The sequence below is a fragment of the Cynoglossus semilaevis genome, chromosome 7 (assembly GCF_000523025.1).
Source record: "Cynoglossus semilaevis isolate Cse_v1.0 chromosome 7, Cse_v1.0, whole genome shotgun sequence".
In the NCBI taxonomy this organism is placed as follows: domain Eukaryota; kingdom Metazoa; phylum Chordata; class Actinopteri; order Pleuronectiformes; family Cynoglossidae; genus Cynoglossus; species Cynoglossus semilaevis.
Window position 1 is genome coordinate 5,400,605 of NC_024313.1, and position 27,863 is coordinate 5,428,467.

The 27,863-nt window shown below is 40.6% G+C and overlaps 2 protein-coding genes and 1 long non-coding RNA gene across 4 annotated transcripts; 1 reads left to right on the top strand and 2 right to left on the bottom strand.

Moving 5' to 3' along the window:
• Nucleotides 1-6,504: 6,504 nt before the first annotated feature.
• rbm25b (RNA binding motif protein 25b) lies at nucleotides 6,505-16,392 on the bottom strand. Its single transcript, XM_008313025.3, has 17 exons — nucleotides 16,137-16,392; nucleotides 15,625-15,725; nucleotides 15,069-15,283; nucleotides 14,857-14,914; nucleotides 14,404-14,564; nucleotides 14,120-14,305; nucleotides 13,924-14,007; nucleotides 11,076-11,329; nucleotides 10,578-10,695; nucleotides 10,382-10,471; nucleotides 10,016-10,089; nucleotides 9,492-9,642; nucleotides 8,884-9,289; nucleotides 8,195-8,490; nucleotides 7,965-8,063; nucleotides 7,830-7,877; nucleotides 6,505-7,355 (listed from the first exon to the last, which is right to left on the bottom strand). The coding sequence occupies exons 2-17, from the start codon at nucleotides 15,701-15,703 to the stop codon at nucleotides 7,263-7,265; spliced, it is 2,412 nt and encodes an 803-aa protein (XP_008311247.1). The 5' UTR covers nucleotides 15,704-15,725; nucleotides 16,137-16,392; the 3' UTR covers nucleotides 6,505-7,262.
• A 1,444-nt stretch (nucleotides 16,393-17,836) lies between these two features.
• hsp90ab1 (heat shock protein 90, alpha (cytosolic), class B member 1) lies at nucleotides 17,837-23,340 on the top strand. 2 transcript variants are annotated; one of them, XM_008313026.3, is made up of 12 exons: nucleotides 17,837-17,991; nucleotides 19,238-19,381; nucleotides 19,527-19,733; nucleotides 19,846-20,005; nucleotides 20,104-20,237; nucleotides 20,318-20,623; nucleotides 20,713-20,878; nucleotides 20,960-21,150; nucleotides 21,409-21,556; nucleotides 21,654-21,922; nucleotides 22,389-22,722; nucleotides 22,804-23,340. In XM_008313026.3, exons 2-12 carry the CDS (start codon nucleotides 19,238-19,240, stop codon nucleotides 22,920-22,922), a joined length of 2,178 nt encoding a protein of 725 aa, XP_008311248.2. In that variant the 5' UTR covers nucleotides 17,837-17,991; the 3' UTR covers nucleotides 22,923-23,340. The 2 variants fall into 2 exon arrangements, with proteins under 2 accessions (XP_008311248.2, XP_024912857.1); XM_025057089.1 differs by lacking the exon at nucleotides 22,804-23,340 and adding an exon at nucleotides 22,001-22,028 and having other exon boundaries at nucleotides 22,389-22,470.
• On the bottom strand, nucleotides 23,039-23,683 carry LOC107988777 (uncharacterized). The gene is made up of 2 exons (XR_001760250.2): nucleotides 23,452-23,683; nucleotides 23,039-23,392 (listed from the first exon to the last, which is right to left on the bottom strand). It is a non-coding gene; the product is annotated as an uncharacterized LOC107988777 (long non-coding RNA).
• Nucleotides 23,684-27,863: the final 4,180 nt, after the last annotated feature.

Sequence of the window (27,863 nt, forward strand, 5' to 3'; positions counted from 1 at the left end):
TGAACCATTTCACTTTTAGCTTTTCCTCTGTCAACTCATTCTGCAACATTTAGCCCAAACTTCATAACTTCTTCTTAGGACAGACATCTTGTCCAGCTCTTTTTAACACATTGCACTGTTCATTCCTTCTATTCCGTTCAAAAACTAACAAGTCCATACAAACACATGCCAATTTCTTACACTAAAATATTACATTCACATTAGCCCCAGCTCCACTGACAACTAATTGTTAGCACCTAGCATTCAATCACTTACACTACTCTGACATGCAGCTCATCCTTCACAACATTCATCTCACTCCTCCAATAACTACTTAGCAAATACAACAATATACCAACAACTGCTATTGTTGCTACTACAGCTGAGACAGTTAGCTGCCAGCTCCCTCCAGCCTCTCACATCACACTACGGTCCCCCAAAAACAACATCAGCCATCACTGCTGCCATCTACACAACAGATCAGTACAACATGTACACAAACAAACACATGGTGACCTACAGTGGAACCTCGACATACCAGCGTCTCGACATCAAAGCAAGCCTTTTAACAATTTCACTTCAACATACTACCTCATATTATTTTGTGTTTAAAATCCTCATCCTCTCTGTGATCACTCATCACACCAACACTCTACCTCCCATCATCATCAGTACATCCCTGCTCCTCACAATTGCACATGCCACATACTCTACGTGTGTGTGTGTGTGTCACTGTGTACTTACCATCACCACTGACTCCTCTCCTCCTCCTCCCCTTCTTCTTCTTCTTCTTCTTCATCCTTGCTCTCTGCAGTTCACATAACATCAAACTTCACCATCACACCAACACTAACACACCAACACCACCAACAAACTAAACACTGTCACACATTCCCCTCTACTCCACCTCCTTCTTCACACTGCACCGCTGTTCAGCCTCCAACATCAACCACACCACTGTTAACTCACCTTCTACGTCGCACAGAAGAGTGGGCTCTTCAGGACAGGGCTACCAGCCAACAGAGGGGGCGCCATCATCCACTGTGATCAGAGCCTCTCCAACGACGACAACGACAGCTGCTCCAACCCACGTCTCCTCCTCCACTCCAACATGGCCGACTCATACACACTGAAGATGGTTCTCCTCTTCACCGTTTACTGGGACTCCTTCAACAACACATGGTCACTCCACTCTCCATCTGACCTCATTCCCACTCTTACTTCAACTTCTACTGCATCTGACTTTTTTTGTTTTTTCCCCCTCACCTCATTCACATCTGACCCTCACATTAATATCACTAATCTGGTACATGGCACTAATATGACATCTCCAGTCTTCACTTATGCATTTGCAACATCACATGACTACATGCCCCTCTCCTCCCATACCTCTAACAGACAATACTCATCTGGCCTTCATCGCACTTACTGTACTTTCTCTCCTACTCTCAGACTACCACCTGTCTTCTACTGCTCTTTCATGACAGATGTCTCCCACACCAATGACTCTTCTGGGTCAACATTTCAGGCCATTAACCACATCAACAGCCATAGCTACTTATTTCACACCTAACAACTACATTTTCAATCATCCCCCACAAACATCTACTTTTGAATACCCCTCCCTCCACCCCACACACTCCCTACTACAGTGCATTACTCTGATCACAGGTTCACATATCCAACACAACACATTTTGAACCCATTTTCACCACACCACTTCACACACAGCACTTTTTCTGTTTGACACTCAGACCCTTTTCTATTTAAACTACTTCTCCAAACCTCATCACCTCTACACTCCTCTGGCCTACATCAGGGGTTGGCAACCTTAACCACTTCAGACAGAAAATAAAACACTGGGAGACGGAACATCCTTTGGACATTTAATGGAAACACAACACCAGGTACACACACACACTTTCACATCAACAAACACACACCAACAACAACACATTTCTGCAGGACACAAACACACTTTCCATTCCAACAAAACTCCTTTCACTGCACAGATATCACTCCAAGTCCATTTCAGTCCTTCTTCATTTCATCCAGTTTCTTCAGCTCCAAGGTCAGCCACATACGCATTCTCAACCAGTCGAGGCAAACTTCACCCGGGGGCACAGCTGCAGAAGGACCATGGCAGGTGAACGGGGAGGGGGGGGGTGGTCGGAGCTCCATCTCAGTCACCTGCAGCAACAGCGTCATGGATTCACGTCGTCAGAGCCACAGGACCAGGACAACAGAGTGGATACATATATTTATGTCCCTTACACTGGTGGACATCACATACAACGACAACATCACAGTCGACCACTGCACTCAAGGGGGACGCACACAAACACTCAGTCACAAACACACACACACCTGGATTACACTCTTCATTTTCCACAGCCACAAGGACAAAAGAACCACATAGGTTGCCAACCTCTGCCCTACATCGAAAGTCTCACTTCTACAGAACCACAGTTCCTCTGATTTTTAGCCATCACACAGGACAAAGCTGCTTCTCTAACGTTCATAAGTGCCTTCGTGCCAAACTCCCATTTTGGAAGCCTGTTTTGACATCACTTCAGAACCTTCATCTTATCATTGGCCATAGCTACTTCTTTAAGGCAACTGACTTACAAATACACCTACTTCTTCTGAATTGTCTGCCACATCCTCATTCCTCATCTCTGCTACATGAACCATTTCACTTTTAGCTTTTCCTACGTTATTTCCTCTCTACTTTGTGCATTACTGTTCTTGTAACTGACAACTCCTAACAAGGTCAGTAGCAAGGACAGCAGCGACAACTACTAACATTTGATGCCCATTGTTATAAAGCATGCAACTATCAACAACTACAACCATGATGCCTGCTACATAACTACTATAACCTTTTACGTCATTTCACTTATTGCTTTGTTTACGTACATTACTTAGTGTTCGTGTAAGGTTCGCTACACAATCCCTTGTCTACATACGGGCCAACTCTCTTCCCCCTCCTCCCCCTCCTCCACACATGCAACCATTAACCATTACTGTATCATCTCTCTCAAACGTATTAACTCATAATCAAATCCACTTTTCACTTCCTTTCACCGTACTCCTTACATACCATACCTTTTTGTGTCTGTGTATGTCTCTATAGCAACTACAAACATGTTTCATCCATTCTAACTAACACCAATAAGCAGCCAAAACACATCACTTTTTTTCCCCCTATTACTTCTTAAGGGCAACAAATTATTCGACATGCTAGTATCTCGAGGTTCCACTGCATTTCACATGTCAGACACTGGGAGGTTTCCTCCATTTACCTACTTCACATTGCTTTTCACAACAGGTTCAATGGAGACAGTTTCTTACAAACCAAGTGCTACAACTACCTCCCCCCACAACATTTGTTACACTGTCATGCTTGGAGTTGCTGTACCTGTGTTCTGCAAACTTCCTTAGACGTCTTCTGACTTCAAACAGCAGCTCCTTGTTGGTTCCTTTGAGAAGACGATAACAACATACAAAATGGATTAGGTAACAGCATACACATCGTTGTAACTACTGTAACTCCACTTTGCGTCCACAAGGGGTCAATATAAAACTCCTGCCTGGATTTTTACTTTTCACATTACTTGTGCACAACACCTACTTAGACCTACTCCTACATGTTGTCTTGTGTCGGTGACGGCTCGGTGCTCAGCACTCACTCAGAAATTCAAACTGTTCCATCTGTCTGAGCCCAGATCATTACTTTTATGATTACTTCTAGCAGAATACGTCACACTGGACATAAGTGCACCACTGATGTAATGCTTAAAAGATTACAAGCCTCCAGTCACTAGGTGGCAGCACTTCATACACTTGTGTATACAAATATGCACATATCACATTTCTCATTAGTCTTTAATACCTTGCTGTCCCCAAGGGGAGCAGGGGAGACTTTGTCAGACTGCTACCGTCTAACTAACACAAACATTACTTTATTAACATCTTCATGTTATTTCAAGTACTTATATCTATGACCTCACAACTATTTTTAAGAAATTACATCTAATTATGCCACCACATACCATTCCTCCCATGTCAAAACTTTCTACACTACGGTCTGACTACACTATGAGTTCTGTCATTAAATGGAACAAAGCTAAAACAACTACAAATACAGCACAACACATACTTTTACATGTTTTTCTTTCACTACATCTCACAACATCTTCTGTGACATGTCAGACAGTCATACAAAACATCTTACTACAATATTACACATGCAAACAAATTCAACTCCAACACATTTTAGTGTCATGTTTGCAATTGCTGTACCTATGTTCCAGGATCTTCTGTGACCATCACCTCCGTCACCTCCCATGCCAGCTCCATCTTGGTTCCTGTGACATCAGAACAAAGCACATTTTTGTTTAGGTCACAGATATTCACATTCAGTCTATCTTTTCAAAACCACACTCTCAAAGACCAGTCCCTCATCTGCTTTGCTTATAATGCGCCTCAAGCCAATTCTCTACATATACATTCACAGCTTCCACTGTATCTTTATCAGCCCTTTCTCCATTAGCAAACCTAAGCTAATCAATCTCTTACTTTTGATTATACACAGGGTTGCTATAACAACACAGACCACATCAAAATAACAGGAAAACATTATTAGCCCTACTATAACACACAACCACACATTGTTACACTACACTGCATCCACTAACGACAACAGTTTTTTCAAAAGCGGTAGCGGCTGGTGAAAATTATTATAAATATTATATTTATAATTATAATATATATATTATTGTATATATATATTATTATAAATTTCATTCTATTCACTTCAAACTACACACAAACATATCACTTACTTCATCATATCCAGACACCCCACCCCCCACGACTGTTAGCGGTAACAACAGTGCCCTCTTGTGGCAAAGGTGTATATCTGCTCACAGGTGACGTGCGTCACTGCTACTTACATCTCCTCGTGAAGACAAATTACTCGCCGGTCAACCCTCACATTCGATAATGTGACAATGATAATCTGGAAAAGAATGGTTAAATTGACACGTGACTTAAAAATCTGCACTCCACAACAATGTTTTCTCATCGTACTGGTTCTACAAACATCTTTGCAATCAACTTAAATTGACTCACGTCAAGTAACGTTAATCTGATAAACCACCAACATCAATGTTACGTTCTCACTAATAAATCTCTAACTTTCATGTGAGACCACAGCATGTAGCTGTACGAAACTATACATTTTCTGACGTTATCGTTAGCTACGAGCTCCTAGCAGCGGAAGGTACACAATCTGTGTTAAGGACGTTTTCAGTCACGTCAAATGCCACAAAACATTTCCACAAAACCCGTCACTGTGACTCACCTTTGCGGAAACTTCTCTGATGCCGATAAAATTGGAAATCCTTGATCCAGTATTTCCCATGTCGAAACAGCACAGTTACCATTCCACGCTTACTTCGTTGGCACCCAATTATTTGACGCAATTACAGCAGATGAGGTGTGCGGGTCGGACCACGTGATGTGTGCACGTGTAATAATGGTTCCCATCATTACCGTGACACACACAAAAAAAAAAAAATTCTTCCACGTACACTTACTTTTTTTATTTCTTTAGTAACTTCCTTCTGCTCACTGGAACACGCACAACAGAAACTTGTCTTTATCTTATATTCCAACCACATAAAAGGACACTGTACTTGTATTCATTTAAAAAAAAAACACACACAAACTAATTACTTCATTATGCTGCTTACGATCAAAGTTCACTTACCACAATTTCTTTTTTTTCTTCTGCTTTTCACATCTCACGGCCACTAGGAGGAATCCGTCAACTATAATCGCCGCTTTATTAACGCACACTCCAACAGTAATAATAAAGGAATAAAAATGTCATAGCAACGCTTATAAATAACACAAATAAACCAACGATCTCATACTCTGACTTACCATTAACGGCTGGATCGACTTGCTGCTAATTAACGCCGCAGAAGGACGCTCCTCGACAGTGCACCGATGACTGTAGGTGCCCCTCTCCGACAGCAGAGGCCACTGTTCTCCACCGAACTGCCGCTGTCTTTCGACACAAGGAACTTCAAACCATTCAAAACACTGATAAATCAATATTGATTTTGGGGGGAGAAAGTGTGCAGTTTGTTGTTCTTAACAGGTCTATTTGTGATTATTTTTGTCATACAACATACATTCCATATAACAGTTAATTTCTTGGGGTATACCTTTACATGTCAATAATTTCACAAGATTCTGATCAGACATTTGCTTCATCTTTTTTTTACGTACTTTCTTAATTAATTTGTTTTACTTTACATGTCAATAATTTCACAAGATTTTGATCAGACATTTGCTTAATTTTGTTTTTACGTACTTTCTTAATTTGTTTGCATTTTCTCACCATTTTGTTGGTTCTACATTACTAAATATCACCACATTTTAGCAACAATCTGCAAAATACAGTCGTTCCCATCCTACATAAGTGAAATTAGAGACTCACCAACCAATCACTACAAAACAAACATTCACTTTTATTCAAATGTCGATTGATACAAAAACTATCAAGAGCACCTTCATCTTTTAATGAACTACAGCTTCTCCGTTTTTCTTTCCTCTTCAGTGGTTATGAATTTGGTGTGGATTTCAAAAGGGACATCACAACCTAACTTGAGAAACACTTTGTGGATCCCTTTCTCACACCGCTTAGTTAAAGACAAAGAACCGCTCCAATTATTCGTCTGGAATGTTACTGGAAAAACAATTACAGTTGGACATCCTTACCACAGCTCAGACAGCAACTTCAGACTGAATAAATAACTATGTACTGCAAATTATAATCACATCCTGGTTGTCCTGAACATCATCTTACCTTAAGTATTGTAGCTGATGAAGGCAGTAAACCTGCCACTGGTAGACTGCCTGCAGATAAAGCCTTCCAATTAAATGTCTGTCAGTGTGGACACAAACAACATGTGTGGCAGCACAGCAGCTCATCTTCCCGTCTGTCAGCAGATTCCTCTCACTTCATACAGTGACGTACTGTATTTACATTAATTTACATACAGAGTTAGCTACAGCTAAACAGAAAGAGACGTGGTTTCAGCCTGTGTGTCGACGTACAGCCACGGGACGTAAATGTCAGAATGAAGTTTCCAATTTCACAGTTTCCACTTCTGCAGACAACTTGATTTGTTAAGATGGGGGACCAAAAGACCAGTTTTAGTAATACGTTATAAAAACAAAGTCCATCTCTCCGTCTTTCTTTTTCCTCATTTTACCAGCCCAATCTTTTTCGCCTCCGTCTCATAGATGAGCAACCTCCACATCTTCACTATGAAAACCTCAGCTTCTTCGTCAAGAACCTGAGCAGAACATCAGAGAAGCAGAAGTCAGGAACACATAAACAAAATGATAAACACAACTACTACATATTAAGTATATATATAACAAGAGGATCTAACTTCAACAAAAACACATTCACTCATTGCTTACAGCTAACAAGAGTAAAACGAAATAAACCTACTTGTCAAACACTTTCTAAACACATTACAGTCAAAACAGCTAATGGTTAAATTAACAAATGCCAAGGTCAAGACTAAGACTCAGAACATCACAGCATCACATTACAACGGGCAAATAACGGTCACATCTTAAGATACAAAAAGGTTTCACTACGTCACAGGTGGTCTACAGACTTAAACTTTCAAAGGGAAGTTGTAGACCCAAGGAAACTTGCCATGATTTCTGTTGAATTGAATTTCACATTTGATTAAGCACCGACAGCTCAAAACAGCACCAGTGACAACAAACCAGTGTCATAACTTCAACAAACTCACCATGGCAACATCATCCAGAATGCTCTGTGGCATACTGTGGGCCATCACCTGAGGAAACACGAAACACTGGCATCAGCATCATTTTCCCCATCTTTTCAGGAGTGGAATAAACAACTTCTCCCAAAGCGTCAGTACCTTGGAGCACACGAAGTCCACTAATGTCGCCTCTTCCTCTCCGATGTACTCAATGATCTTTTTGTTGATCCAGGGACGAACGCGTCGTTCCATTAACGTCTGAGGAAAAAACAATTGAGAGCTCAAGTTAGGAGGAAAACAGTAGCGGCTAACACTTCTGAACAACTTTCCATTTCACACACATTCTAACTCAGTGAGCACAATGCCTCAAAACAAGTTTTTCTTCTCACCGTATCCACCATGGTCCAGTCCAGCGAGTACGAGAACAGTTCCGGTTTTTCCGTAGGAATCTTTTCTATTAGACTCTTGATGTGTTTGCGTTTCTCTTCAGAGTTGGCACCCTTGATGTTGGCAAGTCCAGCGCCGTCCACTCCCAGGCTCTTGTCATCATCGTAGTCCAGTGGCACCAGTTTACGTTTGCGCGGCTGCTCATCGGCCTCTTCATCATCAAACTTATCAAAGACACTGTCCACTGGGAGCTTCTTCCTTTTACCGACATTGGGTTGACTGGGACTTCCTGTAGCACCTGGACATGAAAACAATTATTTCTAAATTGAAAACTTTTCAAATAACATCATTCTGAAGATCGGTGACAGAGGAGTCCCAGAGAGCAAGCTAATGAAAACGATGCAAAACTCCATGAACCTCTATCACGTAGTTTGACAAAGTTGAACAAAAACAACGGACTATTTCAAAAGCTTGGACACAATATGCAGTTTCTTCTTGGAAAAATATGATCCCAATCTTCTCCTGAATCACCCCTGTTGCGCTCATATGACTTGTACAAGTTAAGCCTCCCCTCCCCCTCACACGTGCACACCTTTCACTACAACACTCCACTGAATGCTATATTAATGCTGTAAGCCACATGTGGTAAAAACTGTATTTAAAACCAGTACAGTGATTAGCAAATACAAACCTAGTTTGAGACTGAGGCCAAACTTTGGTCGGTTTTCCTCATGCGGCAGGGCATCTGGAGGCGAGTTCTCATGCGGAATGATGATGCCACAAGGCGACTCATCTCCTGGTGTGTTGGGAGACCCATTGGCACTGACCGATGACACCGAGGGTGCAGCAGTAATCGGCCTCATCTTGGGCTTTATGCTGACCTTTGTTTCAGGGATTTCAACATCATTGTCATATCCTTCACCCTCGCCTTCTTCTACATCATCATCTGAGTGGGGGGGCCGCGCTTGGGACTGCTGTGCTTCCCCTCGGCGTTCCCGGTGGTCTCGTGAACTTCTGCGATGCTCACGCACCTCTGCGGGCTCCAGTTCCTGGAGGATGGTAGGTTGTCTCAGACGCTCCTCCTCCTCCTCTTCCATCTGCACCAATAAAAACAAGTCATGCCAATTACCCCATGGAATTGTTGGGGGAAAGAAAACCCTGCAAGCACACAAATTACAGGCATAACCACTGTGCTGAGACAGCCAGATGATAAAGTGACCTTCAAAGATACAGCAGACACCACCTTCACAAATAAAACACACACGCATCCAAATGGTCCATTACATCACATGTTCTTACCCTGCGCAGCTCAGCGTCTGGGTCTGGATGCCCCTCGTCTAACAGCCTCTGTCTGATTTCCTCCAGCTCCTCCTTCTCTCTCTTCCTGTCACGCTCGTCTGCTTCTATCTCCTTTTCTCTGTCTCTCAGGCGTTTCTGCAGTGCACTGCCCCTAGTGGCCCCAACAAAAATAACAGCTTTGAGAACAATGACCCCAGCCGCAGAACTACATTGTATTAACATTGAGTCGGAGTCACACACAAACATCAGCTGCTTCACACTGATGTTTTTGTCCTCAAAATATTCTAATGTTCTCTGAGGCAATAACATATTGATATTTGTGGTATGTACGGAAAATAAACAAAACAGCACTATAAAAGTAACGGCACACAATGGCATATTCATTTTCAAAGGATTTATTATTTTCCCTATTTTTCCCAACTTCCTGCAAGTTTCTGTGGTGAAAACAATGATCAGTACAAGTAAAACACGGCTTGATTTTCTGCAGAAACACAGCCAAGAACACATTCCTTTCTTCTTCTCACCTGAAGTATTTTGGGTCATCTCTGTCGTCGTCATAGTCTTCAAGGAACTCTTTTAACCTTTTGCCTTCTTTGATCTGAAGATTTAAAACATTAATTACAAAAAACAATATGACACAGCAATAATTGTGCTCTTACAAAACATCTGAATCAGTTGAACCCCAGGAGACTTAACATTTTCATGCAGTTACTAATCAGACAAACACCATTAGTTTAATACAAATATACCTAGCACATGGAAAGTCTATAATTATATTTCAAAGCCAACACAGTGACCACTTGATTGGGTGAGTTAGTGAGTTCTAGCAGCTGCCAATCAAATCAAGGAGAAAATCTTCAGGTATCAGCAACACGTTTTTTTACTCTCACCATTTCTCGCCGACGCTCATCTTCTCTCTCTGTGTCTTTAGCGTAATCCCGGGATTTCTTCCTTTCCCGGAGCTCCCAGTTTTTAAGGCGCTGCAGAAAACATGACCACAGCAACACTTTTAAACATGTACAACTGTTGACTCCAACAACCATTTCAAGAATAATTAACAATATCCTCTGTTCAACACACACAGACCTCCTGATAGGCTGCTTCTTTGTCTCTAAGTTTCCTCTCCAGTTTCCTTCGTTCATACGCCTCCTCCTCATCCTCCTGGTCTCTCTTCTTTTCTCTGTCTCGGTCTCGACTTATCTCCCTGAAAAACAATAGATAGAAATGTATTAATGTAATGTAAATATTTTATACAGTAACCAAAGGTTGATCAACACCACGCCTTCGAAATGTATTAATGTAATGTAAATATTTGTCCACTACAGTGACCAAAGGTTGATCAACACCACGCCTTTCCATTGTTGCTAATAGATGGTTTTTGCCTGACTTTTTCTGCAGGCCAGAACCATTCAGATTTGACCTCTTTTTTGTGAAAAACTTCACTGCTTCTACCTTCATACAATGTTGTTCATAATCACAACTTGTTACTTTTCCAGAAAAACCGTTTGTACATTTCCATCCCTGCATTGAGATATTTGCACAAATGAAAACCACTTTTCCCCAAACATCATTCCGTTTCTGTACCTGGAGCGGCTTCGGTCTCCGCCTCTGTCCGTCTCCCAATCTCTATCTCGTTCTCTTTCTCTGGTCCTACGGTCACGATCTTTGTCTCGGTCTCTCTCCCGTTCGCGCTCTCTTTCCCGTTCCCTCTCCCGTTCCTTCTCCCTCTCGCGGTCGCGTCGCTCCCTCTCTCGCTCGCGCTCCTTTTCTCGTTCCCTCCTTTCCCGTTCAAACTCCACCCGTTCCTTTTCCTTCTTGTCCTTCTCCTCTTCCAGTTTCTGCAGACCAAAACAAAGCCAGGTTCAGCCAAAGCTACATCTGGGCTGGTGGTTCACACTTCTAGTTAATCAAATGGTCAAGTGGTTTCCAGAATAACTTTTCAAAGAGAATCATGCTCGTCCGTGCAAAGCTAAGAAGAGAAGTAGGATTCTTAAGTCTCTAACTAGGCAGAACCAGGAAGCTCTTTAACAAAAATTGATGACAGACTGCCGTGTCAAACTTGCAGTATAACGTTCACATTACTAAAATGTAACTGGAAACCACTTTGTGGTGAACAAGATCCGTGGAACATGTTCCCCTTTAAGACCATTCCAGTGAGAAAAAGGCGCTGCAAAAACACGAGGCTTTTTCTCTCCTAAGAATCGTCCTCTCAGGACCAGGAAACAGAAAACAAACACAGGCGTCAGTCTGCTGGTGAACTAGTTGTATGTCACTTACAGGTGTTGAACTACGGACTCAGCCCTTCGCTGCCCCTACAAGCCTTTAAAGTTAGGCCTGGGAGGAAAGCAGGTCACACGGTATACAAGGGGAAAACATTATGGGACTTTCTTAAGCATCATCATAAATCATCCTTATCATGGTCATCATCATCATCATCAACACCTTTTCCTTCAGTGTTTCATTCAGCAAAAAGCTAAATAAAGATTTCAACATTGTGAACATCTGTTACATTTCTGCACAAGTAAATAAAATTGTAGAAGCGTCTTACCCGTGCAGTGGTCTTTGGAAAAGCTTCAGGACCATGACACTCAAACACACAACACAAAAAACTCAACTTTCATTACACACAAGGCGTATGTGTCTAAATGGTGGCTTTGTGGGAGGACCCTCAATTTCATTGTACCCCCTGTGGTACAATGACGATAAAGATTCTTCTATTTTAATACTGTTTATTCATTATATTTAAAACGTCATTCTACCAAAAGGAAAAAATAGGGAGAATCTCACAAAATGTACATTTCTTTTTCAATCCACATCAGAAATTCATGATTAAATTAACTACATAATGCACGAAAAGTGTAAATGAAAATTAACTTCATGATGCAATGCAACAATACACTGTCTTAAACAAGAGAAACTAAAGCCTTGGGTGTAATGAAACTCAAAAGACAGAAAGACGTGAGGTCTAACATTGACATTTAACATTTATCACTATTTTTGTCTTTGAATGACTTACACAACTTTACTTGCACCCTGCTGTGCTCCTGCCTTGTTTCAGTTACTTACCTTCATTCATTCATTGTTTATTTCGATTTCTTAAAAAAGGAGATTTCATTCAGTGTTTCCAAGTAAACCACTTCATTCAAATTTCTCTTTTTTTTTTTAAGCTTCACTTCCAAAAAAAGTTGTCCAAACCTGAGCACAAACGCGTTTTTCTACAAGTTGGTAGGTGTGAAATTGGCTCTGCGATGCACACAGGATTTATTCAACAACAGTTGAGTGAAACAGGCCAATTCTCCCTCGTCTTTCCCTTGAGGCGGAGTGAAACAGGCCAATTCTCCCTCGTCGAGGCAGTGACCGAGCACCATCTTACGCATTTTTGAAAAGGTAACTAACAGCTATTTGTAGTTGCACTTGCAATCATGTTAATCATTTCAACTTCATTAACACAACCCATGACTATTCAAAGAGTAGTGTGGGTATTTTTTTATTATTATGCTAAAGAAAAAGCCAAATAGGTAGACAGCATGTTAACAGATACTAAGCTAAGTGAGGAAGAAAAGATGGACAGATACAGAGAAAGAGACAGAAAAGGAAGAAGAGGAAAAACACAAAAACAATCACAACACACACATAGAGCACGTACCTTGTTAGTCTTCAGTTCAGCGTGCTGCTGTGGACAGGGCGCCCCCCCCCACATACTAGCATAATATAGCTACAGCCAAAGTCACTGTAGTGGTTATTGAGTCCCTGAGCTTCAACATAAACACCATTAACAGACAGACCATACTTTACAAAGGACTCACACAGGTTCACTGCCTCTCACGTTTCCTCCCAACTAACAATTAATACATGAATGAGTGCCTTCTCATTGGACGGGCTACAGTTGACATGAGAAAGTGCAGCACAGTTGCCCCTATGCAAGTCCTCAACAGGGGGACGCCCGGTATATGTATAAAGAAAATGAAGGCTGATACTTACATCCTATCCTGGCAACTGTTTCCAAAGCTCTGAGATTCATCTTGCTTTAGTCACCATATGATCACTATCATAATGGTGGGGTTTAATGAATAGATTAGCTTTTAGGTAACTTAACATTGTCTCCATGCATTTGTGTGTGATGAATGAAGAATGGATTTATCATGGTCACACCTACATAACCTGACTACAGTGGTCACAATTTTCAAATCCGGACTGAAATGTGGGACTAATGTACTAGCCAACTGCCTACATGTACTTTCTTTAACGGAATCAGTATAAAACATTCTTTCTAATAATGGCGAACAGTAAATCTGAGGATTTCTGAACTGCATGGAAGTATGACTTTCACTAGGAGAAGCTTTCTGAAATGTTTCAGGTAATGTGAAAGACCTAGAACTGCTGTCCAATACCTGTAATGTCAACTACAAAACATTTAAAGAAGCCACTTTACCTTGTGGGTGTCTCGAAATTTACTAATCTCTCTTGAAATCAGGTCTCTCTTGTCCTCCTCCATATCAATAGCATTGATGTCATCCTGTGGGGGAGGGGGATAAAAGTTTTAGTTGAATGAAATGGTTCAGTCTCTAGACAAACAACTGCTGACGCTACTTTTTATTAACTACACTGTTCTTCTTGTGTCACTGTACCTCTTCCTTTTTCTCTTTTTTCCTCTTTCGTCGCTGGGAGTCCTCATCTTGTGACGGTGCGTTCAGTTCGGCCGCATACTCCCGCATCAAGCTATCGATGGCACCTTTAACAATCTGATCCTTCTTTGTAGTCTCCTCGTCTAGAACCTCTTCCTCATCATCTCCTCCACTTTCTGCCTTTTTATTCTGAAAGTAAATAGATTGACAACATATAAGAATTAACAAACAACAGTTAGTTTCTCCATTAGTAAACACATTGAAAAGCTAAAATAACAAACACGCACTCCGTTCAGAGTCTTTTTCTTAGCCTTCCACTCATCCAGCTGAGCCTTTGTCTTTGCATCCACCTTCACGAGAAGATTTTTATCGCCAATCTGCAAGTCGTGCAGCAGCCTCAAGGCTCGTAACGTAGATTCTGGCTCCTTGTACTCACAAAATCCAAAAGCTGCAATAGAAATGTCAAAGAACTTAGCCATTTACATGGACATACATACATGCTTGATAATGTTAAAACCTCCTCTGTTTCTCTGGATCAAACCGCCTGCTAAATGCATAAAAATGTAATTACATCTCTTGATTTGATACAGAAATGTTTGATCAAATCCTTCACTACTACAACATAATCTGTAGCTCTCAGTTGCATCAAATCCTTCACTACTACAACATAATAGCTCTCAGTTGTACCTGTATTCAATTAATGACTTTAAAAGGCTTTATGTGTTTGCCTTATAGACTACCTTGAAGCTTGCCAGAGGCTCCTTGGACTCTCTTCCAACTCAAAACAATCCCACATTTCTGCAACACGAGCACAAAAGACTTAACGCTAGAGCAGTAACATTATAACAATTTCCAAAGAATGACACAGACATATATGACTGTTGTCCTCTCATGAAGTAAAATATATACATTCTGATGTCAGAGAGTGTTAGTTGACATTTATGTCCCTTACCGCAAGGAGCTGTCTGATGAGCATGTCTGAAGCTTTCTCTGATATATTCCCTACAAATACAGTGGTGGTGGGCCCACTGCTCTCATCATGTTTTGCTTGCAATGCCTGAACATCTTTCTTGGGAACTGGAGGCTTGCTGACCACTGCCAAGGAAGAAACCATCACTGCAGGAGACGGAGCCATTATACCCATGTGAACAGGGATCATTGGCGCTCCTGCAATAAATGGAGATGGAGACAACTTATAATTACAGATTGTGCCTCTTTAACAACTGTATCAGACTACATGAAAACCTAAAAGTACAGCAGAATCGTCACAGACATGCACTTTTGTTTGCTCATTGATTCAAAAATAGCAAGTCAGAAGCTGACACTTATTTGAATGAATGATACAGATTTGGATAAAAAGAGCAACGACATAACCACAGAACGAGTGTTGTATCCCCGAATGCGTCTTGCATTTATGTCATTAAGTTTTGGTGATATAATTCCAACACCAAAATAATTAACTTAATACAAGTCTTTTTTACCAGTTTGTTTGCAATGTAAGCATTTACCTGAGGTGAATCCAGCGTATTGTGGAGGAATGCCAGGAGGTGGCAACAACGGCCGGTTTAGGTGAGGGGGGAAGGACATTCTAGAGGTAAACTGGACCAACCTACAAAGACGAGAGCATTCAATTTGTAACAACTCCCACCCTTTACTAACAATCGTTCAAATGCCATTATTTGTATAGTACTACTATAGTCCTATCAAGGAACATTAGTTTGCAATTGGCGGATCCCTTTCTGCTAGGTCAAAGCCATCTTCCAAGTGCTTATAAACTAAATTTGGTATTGCGCCTTAAATTGTGTCATTGTGAAGCATTAAAGCATCTCAATAACTCGTAGAATTAAGTTACGAAAACCCAGAAGCCAAGTTGGCTAAAGCTAGTAGCAGGCACGCTACGTTCCTAGCTAATGCTAAGCTAACGTCAGTAAAAGCTGTTGTTATCTAACGATGGCCATAAAACACATTTTCAAAGTAAACATTGCTTATTGTGAATATGGAAATTTTAAACACAACTTACCTCTATTTGGGGTGTGTGAATACAGGTTAAAATACCGTCAGAATAGTGGAAAACGTTTGAAAGTTGTCGCTTATTCGAATAGCACACCGGCTACTACCGGGCCTTTGGTAGATTTGACGCATGCGTGGTATCGGATCACGTGTGCGCTTCATTTGCACGTCGGTGCGTGGCTGATGCGACAGCAGTGTTTAGCATTACGAATCTATGACTACTTTATTCAACGATCAGAACAATTTTTAAATGTGTGGCAGTGATATACTGAGGTCATCAGTGAATATAAAACATGTGTGACTTAAGTCATAGAATACGAAGATTCGAAGATACGAATTTCTTTGAATCCTTTAGATTAAAGTCACGACTTTGACCATCACAATATAAAATGGAAAAACAAAAACATAACAGACGACACGAACAACAGTGGTAAAACAGACAAGAGGAAATAGTCCGACTAATAAGACATTGTGGTAAAACTGCTCTACACACAACAAAGAGGAGAATTCCGGTTTAACCATTTTGGAATATAGTTTACGAATCCTAATAAGGTATAATATTAAATATCTACGTATATAAAGTAACATTTATTACTACAAATGAAACACTGCCAACTTATTAAGGCTCAATATATAAATCTACCTATATACATCAGTGCTTTGGTGGTTTTATATTGCTTGTATATCTTGCCGAGAGTTGTTTATGCTTGGCAAAAGCTTGCTTTTAAATTGTGTTTTACTTCCAACGAATTCTCTACAGTGTTTCCGGGTATAGTAAGTATTAAGCAGTAAGTAAAGTATAAACATAATTACACAAGAAGAAACCAGCTGTTTTCTAACAGTCATAAAGCATCAGTTAATGTTTGTTACCATGGTGTTTTGTTCCCTGACAGCAGCTGCGCCGCGAGGGCTGCGTCTGACAAGCCCGTGACGTCACTTAAGGCGGGTTTTTTTTTCTTCATGGAAAGTGCTAGAAAAACCGAAGCACACCCTGGTATTCCTACTCAAGATTAAAAAGACCCTTGGTATTCCCGATTTAATGTATAAAAAGGAAAGGCGTACTTACAGTTCTGACCAATTTAAGTATTTATATTCTCAAATATTTTTTTCGACTGCCTTAGCTATTGCAACTGACCTCAGTAGATAGATAGATAGATAGATAGATAGACAGACAGATAGGCAGACAGATAGATAGATAGCACTTTATTATCTGACTACGACATGATAGTAATAGTAAACTCACAATTGTATACTACATAGAAAACATAAAATGCCGTAGATAACATTCATACCCTTCATAGATTTCATGATTCTCAATGTGGCAGTTATTGCACCACGATAGATGAGTTCACCCTATTGTGTGCAAAAATCAATGGTTTTCTTAACAGCAAAATAAGTTTGGTCTTATGGACAAAACAGAAACAGTAAATTTCTGTGTGAATATTGTGGCTACATCGTGGCGCGTGGGGAGTAAATTGGCCCATAAATGTAGACGTGTGAAAATGCTGTTAACCGTGTGACAACACCACTTAATGTTAGGTGCTAATACCGTCACCCAAACATAATGTATTTCATTCAAATGTAAATCATTCTTTTGAATGTACTTCCTTGAACCATTCTTGCTACTAATCCACCGTATTTTAGGTTTCGTTTCTTCTCTTTTCGCGAATATTCTATTTACCGTCTGACTAGTTCGATAGCAGACCTTGGGTCGCGGAGGGATACGGCCTTGCACTGAGACGCGTGTGTATAAAGATTCCCGTCTATTAAAAGGAAGTCCCTTTTCATTTCCCTGCGTCAGAGAGCAGAAGGGACTAGGACTTTGGTTGTAATTTTTTCAAGAAAAAGTCAAGGAACCAAACAAGGTATGTAAGCGAGCGATATCCTTTAGTGTAACAGATATTGAAGGATATATTTTTTGTTTTCCGATAGTGAAATGTGCTCGTATGAGCTTTCTATTCTAGTGTAGCCGTGCTGGGAGCTTTTTGGTCACGATGATAACCTTAGCATCATTTTCATATATCCTACACTCGTAACCAATTTGAATGGAACATATGTTACCAATTTTTCTTAAATTCAATCTTTGTACATTGATGGCCGTTATGCCCAGCTCCATAACTGCGGCAATGTTCCGCACCGCAAGGCCAGGCTTTGAATTGCAGCAAAGCAGGTGTGGTGCCCATGACACCGCAGACTTGAGTTTATTTTTTTTACAGAGCTTATCGGCTATAATTCACACATGCTGTAATTACACAAATTAATTGCCAGTCATTAACGCCTCCCAATCGACGATTGTCAAATGTTTTAATATACGGTAAATTATTGATGCTTAATTCGATGCGTGTTTCTTATGTAACAAAAAAAACCCACAAATTTCGACAAACACCACATTTACACGACTGCCCTTTACGTCAGTGTGTGTATATATATATATATCGTGTACGGTCTTAAAATGGCGATCGTTTGTGTTTGGTTGTATTTAATTGAGTCATGGCGTAGTGACGTCACTTTTGGCGTCTTTACGTAACTGCGTTATCTAATTATTTTTCGATAAAAGATAGAAACCTTTTTTAAGTACAATCGCCGCTTTCATTTCTATCATTCACAGCACGTGTTTGCGGAGTCCATTGTCTGTTAGTGGACGCCATGTTGGTTCAACGACAACTTCCGCCTATCGATAGTAACATGTTTGTCGGGGATCAGTAGTAACGGAACCGATCTGTGGTCGCCATTTCACTAGGCTGTCCAAATTTTATACCACACATGAAAATGACTAAAAGAAAAATCCTTAATAGACGGCCGTTTTGTCATGAGTTATGTTACTGCAGTTATTGACACATGCTGACATAGAAAATGCTCACTGGAAATAAAACATGGTCATGTTTCTTCCAGTATTTACTGATGGGAGTCAGGAGTCATTCTAGAATTTTATTAAAAGTACTACGTTTGAAACAAAAGGTTACTGTTGGTATACTGACTGAAATCAATGTGTGGGCCTATTAAAAACTGCTTGCGGCTCCAAATGTAAACTATTTTAAATTGGGAGAAAAGTTGGTGTATGGGAAGCACTTGCCTTGATTTTAAAAACTTTTTTTTTTTTTTTCTTACCAGATGCCTGAAGAAATGCACCAAGAGGAGGAGGCTGAGACCTTTGCCTTCCAGGCAGAGATTGCTCAGTTGATGTCCCTGATCATCAACACTTTCTATTCCAACAAAGAGATCTTCCTTAGGGAGTTGATCTCCAATGCCTCTGATGTAAGCTTCATTGTTTATTTATTTATTTAAGTGTTAGCATAGATGTATTTATTTATTTATTTATTTTAAGTGTTAGCATAGATGAAAAAAGATAGACTTAGTACCACAGTAACAACTAAAATTTTTTTTTTTTTTCCTCCAATAGGCTTTGGACAAAATCCGCTATGAAAGTCTGACTGATCCCACCAAGCTGGACAGTGGCAAGGATTTGAAAATTGACATCATCCCCAACAAGGCTGACAGGACCCTGACCATCATTGATACTGGAATTGGCATGACCAAAGCAGACCTCATTAACAACCTGGGTACCATTGCCAAGTCTGGCACCAAGGCCTTCATGGAGGCCCTGCAGGTATGGCAATAAATCATAATATACTCAAGACTCTGATGTGGTTTATAATTACATGTTGAAACAAACTGCAAGAAAGGCATGACTTTAATATGATTTTTGTTTACCTCTTCAGGCTGGAGCTGACATCTCTATGATTGGTCAATTTGGTGTGGGTTTCTACTCTGCCTACCTTGTTGCTGAGAGGGTGGTGGTCATCACAAAACACAATGATGACGAGCAGTACGCCTGGGAGTCCTCTGCTGGCGGTTCCTTCACTGTCAAGGTCGACAGTGGTACGTCTTTTGATGATAAGCTGCAGCTTTCCATCTCACTTTGTTTGGATTTTTTCAAATCTGTACACATACTCAGATGTACTGTACACTTAACACAGGAGAGCCTCTTGGTCGTGGAACAAAGATCATTCTGCACCTGAAGGAGGACCAGACAGAGTACACTGAGGACAAGAGGGTTAAGGAGATTGTCAAGAAGCACTCTCAGTTCATTGGCTACCCCATCACTCTGTTTGTAAGTGACTGCACTCCAGAGGTAGGCATAATAACTCAGGTGCTTTTATCGTTGTGGCTGAACTAAATTTTGATATGCAGGTGGAGAAAGAGCGTGATAAGGAGATCAGTGATGATGAGGCAGAGGAGGAGAAGGCTGAGAAGGAAGAAAAAGAGGAGGGAGAGGACAAGCCAAAGATCGAAGATGTCGGCTCAGATGACGAGGAAGACTCCAAAGACAAAGACAAGAAGAAGAAAAAGAAGATCAAGGAGAAGTACATTGATCAGGAGGAGCTGAACAAGACCAAGCCAATCTGGACCAGAAACCCTGATGACATCACAAATGAGGAGTATGGGGAATTCTACAAGAGTCTGACCAATGACTGGGAAGATCATCTGGCTGTCAAGGTAAATGGAACAAGTGAATTCATAAATTGTTTGTAAGAAATAAAGCTGAATTATTAATGTTGTTTTTTTTTTTTTTTTTCTGCCTTCAGCACTTCTCTGTGGAGGGACAGCTGGAGTTCAGGGCCCTTCTCTTCATTCCCCGTCGTGCTCCATTTGACCTCTTTGAAAATAAGAAGAAAAAGAATAACATCAAGCTGTACGTCAGGAGGGTCTTCATCATGGACAACTGTGAAGAACTTATCCCCGAGTACCTGAGTAAGTGCTGCTCATGTCACCGATTCAAGTCATGATAATACTATCCCCTTCAGGCGAACTGAAAAGAAAACTTTATTCCAGACTTCATCCGTGGGGTTGTGGATTCGGAAGATCTGCCTCTGAACATCTCTAGAGAAATGCTGCAGCAGAGCAAGATCCTGAAAGTCATTCGCAAAAACATTGTCAAGAAGTGTCTGGAGCTCTTTGGTGAGCTGTGTGAGGACAAGGAGAACTACAAGAAGTTCTATGAGGCTTTCTCTAAGAACATCAAGGTAAATGCATGAGAACCCACCCAAGAAACACTTTTCTTTCCTTCTAAATGGACTCTAACTTAGAAGTCATTGTCACAACATGCTAGTGCGTGTTTTTTATAGAAATAATCTAATACAAGATGCATTTGCACATTTTGAGATTGTACAACGATACAAGATGCATTTGCACATTTTGAGACAACAATCATAAAAATGTCATGTTAAGACTCAAACCATGAAATTCTCACCCGAGTATTGATCTGTTCTTCATCCCTGTAGCTGGGAATCCATGAAGACTCTCAGAATCGTAAGAAGCTTTCTGAGCTGCTGCGTTACCACAGCTCCCAGTCTGGAGATGAGACAACTTCTCTCAATGAGTACATTTCCCGCATGAAGGACAACCAGAAGTCAATTTACTACATCACCGGTAAGCTTGCTTTTAAGCCTAAATTCAATTATACAGATCATAGAAATGTGTCCTGTAAGAAGGAGCATGAGTTAAAACTATTTTGTACTTGTTTCAGGTGAGAGCAAAGATCAGGTCGCCAACTCTGCCTTCGTCGAGCGTGTCCGCAAACGTGGTTTCGAGGTCCTGTACATGACGGAGCCCATTGACGAGTACTGTGTCCAGCAGCTGAAGGAGTTTGACGGCAAGAGCCTTGTCTCGGTCACCAAGGAGGGGCTGGAGCTGCCTGAGGATGAGGAGGAAAAGAAGAAGATGGAAGATGACAAGGCCAAGTTTGAGAATCTGTGCAAACTCATGAAGGAGATCCTTGACAAGAAAGTGGAGAAGGTTAGTGTTTAAATGTTATCACTTGGCTAAATTAAGAACTATCTGCAGTCGTACTTGACTTAATGTGTTTGGCAACAGGTTCCTTAATTCATCTGAACCTTATGTGGTGAGTTGGACAGGTTAATGGGGTTTTTTTTGGGGGGGGCGGGGTTACCTCCCGTGTGTTGTAATGCACTTTAGACCAGAATGTGTTTGGATCTAACTTTTGAATGTGATGTGCAGAGCTGCTCTAACATGTTCTCATAATTGATTGAAATGACTTTGACAATTGTGACATTTAGGGTTTGTTTGTTTTTGTTTTTTTACGTGATAGCATTTTGATGTGTGGAAGATTGAGAGGGCGAAAAAAAACAACTGCATTTTGTTTAACAACTGTTGTGCATGTTTTGACTTACACAGTCCAGATTGCTGTTAAACGTTGTGGTGGGATTCCATCTAAAATGTATACCTCATTTGTCTGGTCCAGGTGACTGTGTCCAACAGACTGGTGTCTTCCCCCTGCTGCATTGTGACCAGCACCTACGGCTGGACAGCCAACATGGAGAGGATCATGAAGGCCCAGGCACTCAGGGACAACTCCACCATGGGCTACATGATGGCCAAGAAGCACCTGGAGATCAACCCTGACCACCCCATCGTGGAAACCCTTAGACAGAAGGCAGAGGCAGACAAAAATGATAAGGCTGTGAAGGATCTTGTCATCCTCCTATTCGAAACCGCCCTGTTGTCCTCAGGGTTCTCCCTGGACGATCCACAGACCCACTCAAACCGCATCTACAGAATGATCAAACTCGGACTGGGTAAGGAAGCACGGCAGGTCTTAATATTTTAGACATTGTCATTTCATCCTTACTGATTCTAACGTACCTTTCATCATCTAGGCATTGACGATGACGACGTCCCCACAGAGGAGACTACCTCCACATCTGTCCCAGATGAAATTCCTCCCCTAGAAGGCGAAGGTGACGACGACGCTTCACGTATGGAAGAGGTCGACTAAATCAACCCGTTCCCCTCCCAGATTTTTAACACTTTAGCCTCACTTATCAATTGTACATCCAAATAGTCATTCATTTTGTGTGGTGAACCAGAGTTGTCTCCAATATTTTGGAACAGCTTTCTGCAAAACACCCTTTTAAAGATTAACTAGGCAGTTTTGATTCTGTTGCTGTATTCAGTCGGTTAATGGTGACAGCACATTTGTCTAATGAGTACCCTGTTGCACTGAGTTTTAAATGTTGGGGGTGTGTACACACGGGAATGCTACATTCCATTAGGTCTGGAGGGTTTTTGAAGGTTCTCATGTGCAACACTGAATGCTGCATGGAGAGAGGACTGTACGATTCCTTTGCCTGAGTCCAGGCTTGTCTGTATTCCAAGTCTTTGTTTTGCAAAAAATTAAAAGCTGTTCTACCTTATTTTGGTCTGATGTTGATTTCTGTAATTTAACTCAACACTGTATAGCTGAACCTTGGATTTTAAAGGTTTTCTCAAAGTGACCACTAGGTGGACACCCTGTATAGCTGAACCTTGGATTTTAAAGCTGTAGGTTTTTTCAAAGTGACCACTAGGTGGAGACTTTACTCCATGTTCTAAAGCACTGTTCCAACCTTGGTGTTTAGTAACTGCTAAGTTGTATTTGAGGTGTGAGTAATGTTTAGCGAAAAGTGAGTAGTTTGGTTTTCCTTAAGTGGTCTCAAATCTCTCAAAAGCCAAGGTGGCATTTTAAGTTGGAATGTGAAAGGTGGTAGCTACTACAGAAATAACTTTTTTTTTTTTTTAAATTATAAATTTTATATAAGGTGGTAGCTACTACAGAAATAACTTAAAAATTTTTTTTATAAATTTTATACAATGGTATAGTCTGCCATAAATTGGTTTTAATCTAATCCTAACTGCCCAATTTTTTTGGTTGGTCAGAAGATACTTAAAGGTTAAAATACTTAAGTCAGACTCACAATAGGAACCAGCTGCAACTCCAGAAGGACGTCCCAGAGACCAGACTGAAGCACTGCCCCAAGAAAGAAGAAGAATGGAAACAGATTATTAGATGAGATAAGCACAAAATAACTCAACTTCAGATATGTCACCTCTGAGAACAAAGGACCTTTCACCTTCTTCTCACAGGGTACCATGGCACCCAAAGAACACTATCTGTACTGCAACACTGGGAAGATGTTCCAGTTCCTCCACACCAGGAATCTTACAAAGATGAAGCAATGGTTTAATAGAAACAACTCCATTTTATTATCAGTTAGTTAAAAAATGATTACAGTACAGCAGTTAAGTTGTCAGTGATTTTGTACATCTGTAATCTTAAAGCACACGTTACCCATAAAAAGGGTCAAACAGGAAGGAAGGAAGGAAACACAAGAACCAGCTCTTGTTCTCTGTTGAGAGTGACAACTTTAGGGGGAGAAATGTGAGGCTCATCCATTTCTTGGAAATGGTGCATTTTCTACAAGAGTGAAGAGGCGGCAGCAGCATTTACGTGAGAATCTTCAAACACAGTCACTTTTTAGTCAAAGTGATAATGTCACAACAGCATCACGTCCTGTCATTCTGAGAGACAGGCTTGCTGCCACATCTTAAAACCTCTGCATTGCACAAGAGAATTCTGATTATGTGCCGTGTCAAACATATCGAAAAACCTAAGTGGAAAATATCCAGATGTTTCCACAGCACACGCATCGTTAATGTTAAAGGGTTAAAGATTAGTGTTGGTTAAAAAAAAACAACAAGAAGCTAAAATTAGACAAAATGAGAAACGAATACAATACAAACAAAACATCTTAAATTAAAGCTGAGTGTTAGCCATGAAATCGTTTAGTTAGTGGATAATTAAATGTAAAATAATTAACACCCTTAAATTGGCTAAAATTTAATAGGAAGTTAGTATAAATCAACATTTGAAAGGCCAGAAAGCTAAATGGCAGCCTTGTTACTGTTGCTATTCTTTATAACAACCCAAATGGAATCAAAGTGAAATCAAAGAGAATTTACTTGAAGACGTACCTTATTACAAAAATGATCCAAACACAAAGTCAACTAGGAAGCTAACTATTAGTTAAACATTACTTAAACTATAACAATAGTAGCTAAAAATGTGTCACAAAATATCTAGAAGTTAGTCTAGCATTATCTGAATTACTCAAGACGACAACTACAAGTCAGAACTACGTATTAACTAGTACTAATTTGCTGAAGGTTCAACAAAAATAAATAAATAAATAAAACATTGAACAAAACGGCAAAATGTCCAATTTATATCAAAGTTACTCAAGAAACAGTCCAAATTCAGCTGAAGAGTGAATGAAACTATTCACACATGTAGCCAAAAGATGACCTGAAAACACCAAAAAGTTATCCAAAAGGAGAAACACAGGGTAATAAGCGAACAATAGCAGGAACATTTCAAATTATAAGACATAAAACTATTTTTTCACAAACTTCACTTAGCATCTCATTAGGCTGTAGAGAAAGGGGAGGAAAACTAAAACCACAGTCAGATTTAAATGGCAGTCTGACCCTGCAGTGGGGTCACAGGCTGGGGCAGCTGGGGGGAAATTTCCTGTGTTGAGTCACTGCAGGTTTCCCTCAGCCTCAGTGTGAAGACTCCTGACCTGATTTTGCATTCTGTGAACTAAAAGAACTTCCTGTGGAAACATCTGACTCCCTCGAGTAAAACTCTTCCTTCAGCCCACGGATTCTGGGCCGTTGGTGATTACGGTGGGTTTCGTAACTAAGCTACGAGTCAGGTTGTGACCTTTGTGGTCTGTCGTCCACATGTAAAAAATGTGAAGGTGATTCAGCTGCTGAAAGGATTAGATTTTAACCAGAAAAATAAAGACCTATGAGTTCAACTGGTAGAAGCAGAATGAAGGAGGGTATAGATATTAAAGTAACAATAATGCTAAAATAAAATAAAAAAATAGTACAAAGATGAAAAAAATGTAGATTTTAATTAGCTGATAAAATGTGGAGAGTTTTCACTAAATACAAAACACATTCCTATTTTACTTTAAAACTAAATTTTAGCCTAGTAATTGATTAAATAAATAAATAAACCGATAGAATAGAAACAAGCTGGAATGTAGATGGGAAGTGGATTGTTGCCATTGACAACAAAAGGCAAGAAAATAGCTAAGTGTCAGCAAAGACATAGTAGCAACAACAGCTCTAAGTTTAAATGTTCGCTACAGAAAACCAAATGTTGTTCCAGTAATAGTTTAGGCTAGGCTACAAGGTGTAACGAAGTTATCTAATGGAGATGTTGGGTAATAGTACAGTTAAAAGTAGCCAGAAATAGTAAAGACTGGCTTCAAAAATAGCTAACATTACATAAATCATTTGATAGCTTGAATGTGAGAGACAGTGATCAACTCAAGTGTTGACTTATGATGACCTATGCTACGGTAAACGTTCTGAAGCATCAGTTCCAGTCATCATTTGTGATACCGATGTGATGTTTCACACACGCTGTGCTGTCGAGCCACCTGATACCTGACAGGAACAGCATAACGCCCACACTGAGCAGGAAGGAAGCAGCGCGTACAGACAGGAGGTACGTGCGGTGAGAAACACTGAACCACTGTCAGGAAGCAAAAAACTAAAAGACCTTTTGTTGAATTTTGAGACAGAGCTGAAATACTGTAAGAGGCTGTAAGGAGTGGCAGAAAAATATGTGAGCGTAGTACAGGAAATATCAAGCAATTCATGAATGTAATGATGAGGGAGGGAGATGATTGGTCTGACAGTAGAGGGAGCAAGAGGGTTTAGACAGGTGGAGCCAGAAGCTGTTATGGCGACCCCTTTAGGGAGCAATGGGAAGAAAAGTGTATTTTATCTTCTTATCATTTTTATGCATCAATTTTCCTCAATTGTACATTTTCAATTTAACAAACATATTTTTCTTTCCCTTCACCTGCTCTCTCTTCTTCTCCTCTTTCTCTTGTTTGGTTTTCTTCCTCTTTCTTGTACCTGATTCTTCTTCTTCACCATCTTCTTCCTTTTCCTTCATCTTCTGTTTTCGCTTCTTCCTTGCTTCATCCTCCTCTTTTTTCCTTCTGCCTCCTCTTCTTCTTTTTCATCTTCTTCTCATTCCTTTCCTTCCTATTCACCCATCTTCCTCCTCTAGTCCTTCATAATCTTCTTCCTCCTATTCTTCCTCTTCCCTGTACCTGTTGTTCTTTCTTCCTCTTCTTCGTCATCTTCCGTTCTCCTCCTTTTTCGGCGGTGCTACACGTCTGTTGTCTCACCCTGTCTAACGACTGTTGCACTCCTTGGTTTGATTGTCAGACAACAGGTGACAACTACAGTCTGTCACGTGATCCGCCGGAGGCAAACATCTCTGAGGTCAACCTGTGACATGACAGTAAATAGGGAGTGGACTAACTACAAACAGCAGTCTTAGGAAATTCCGGAACGATGCAGGATGTGATGAAAACACACATGTCCACGCTGATCAGTGCAAAGACAGAAATGGCAACTCGCTGCTGCTGTCATTTCTCACCTTTGTTTGGTCATTCTGCACTACTGACAAAATGGCGCGCGCGCACACACACAGCGTCAGAACCTGCTGGGGTGTAGAATGACATTGCACACACACAGCGCTCAGAACCTGCTGGGTGTAGAATGACATCGAATGAGGTGCGGGGAAATTCCCAGCGTCTGTGAGATTAATAAACCTTTTCCCTCGTTTCAGTTTGATTTTCTTACGTTTGACAGATGAATGGGATAATACACTTGTCATTACTGCCTCTACTACACATCCGGATGATATGTGTAAGTACTATGCAGGGGAAGAAACCACTGAAATGTATGAATAATAGGTCTCTGTATTGGCCAGAGTCTGGCAATACAATACGTATCACGATACACGGCCAACAGTACAATGTATTGTGATGTACTGTGATACTATGGGCGCAATGATATATTGAAT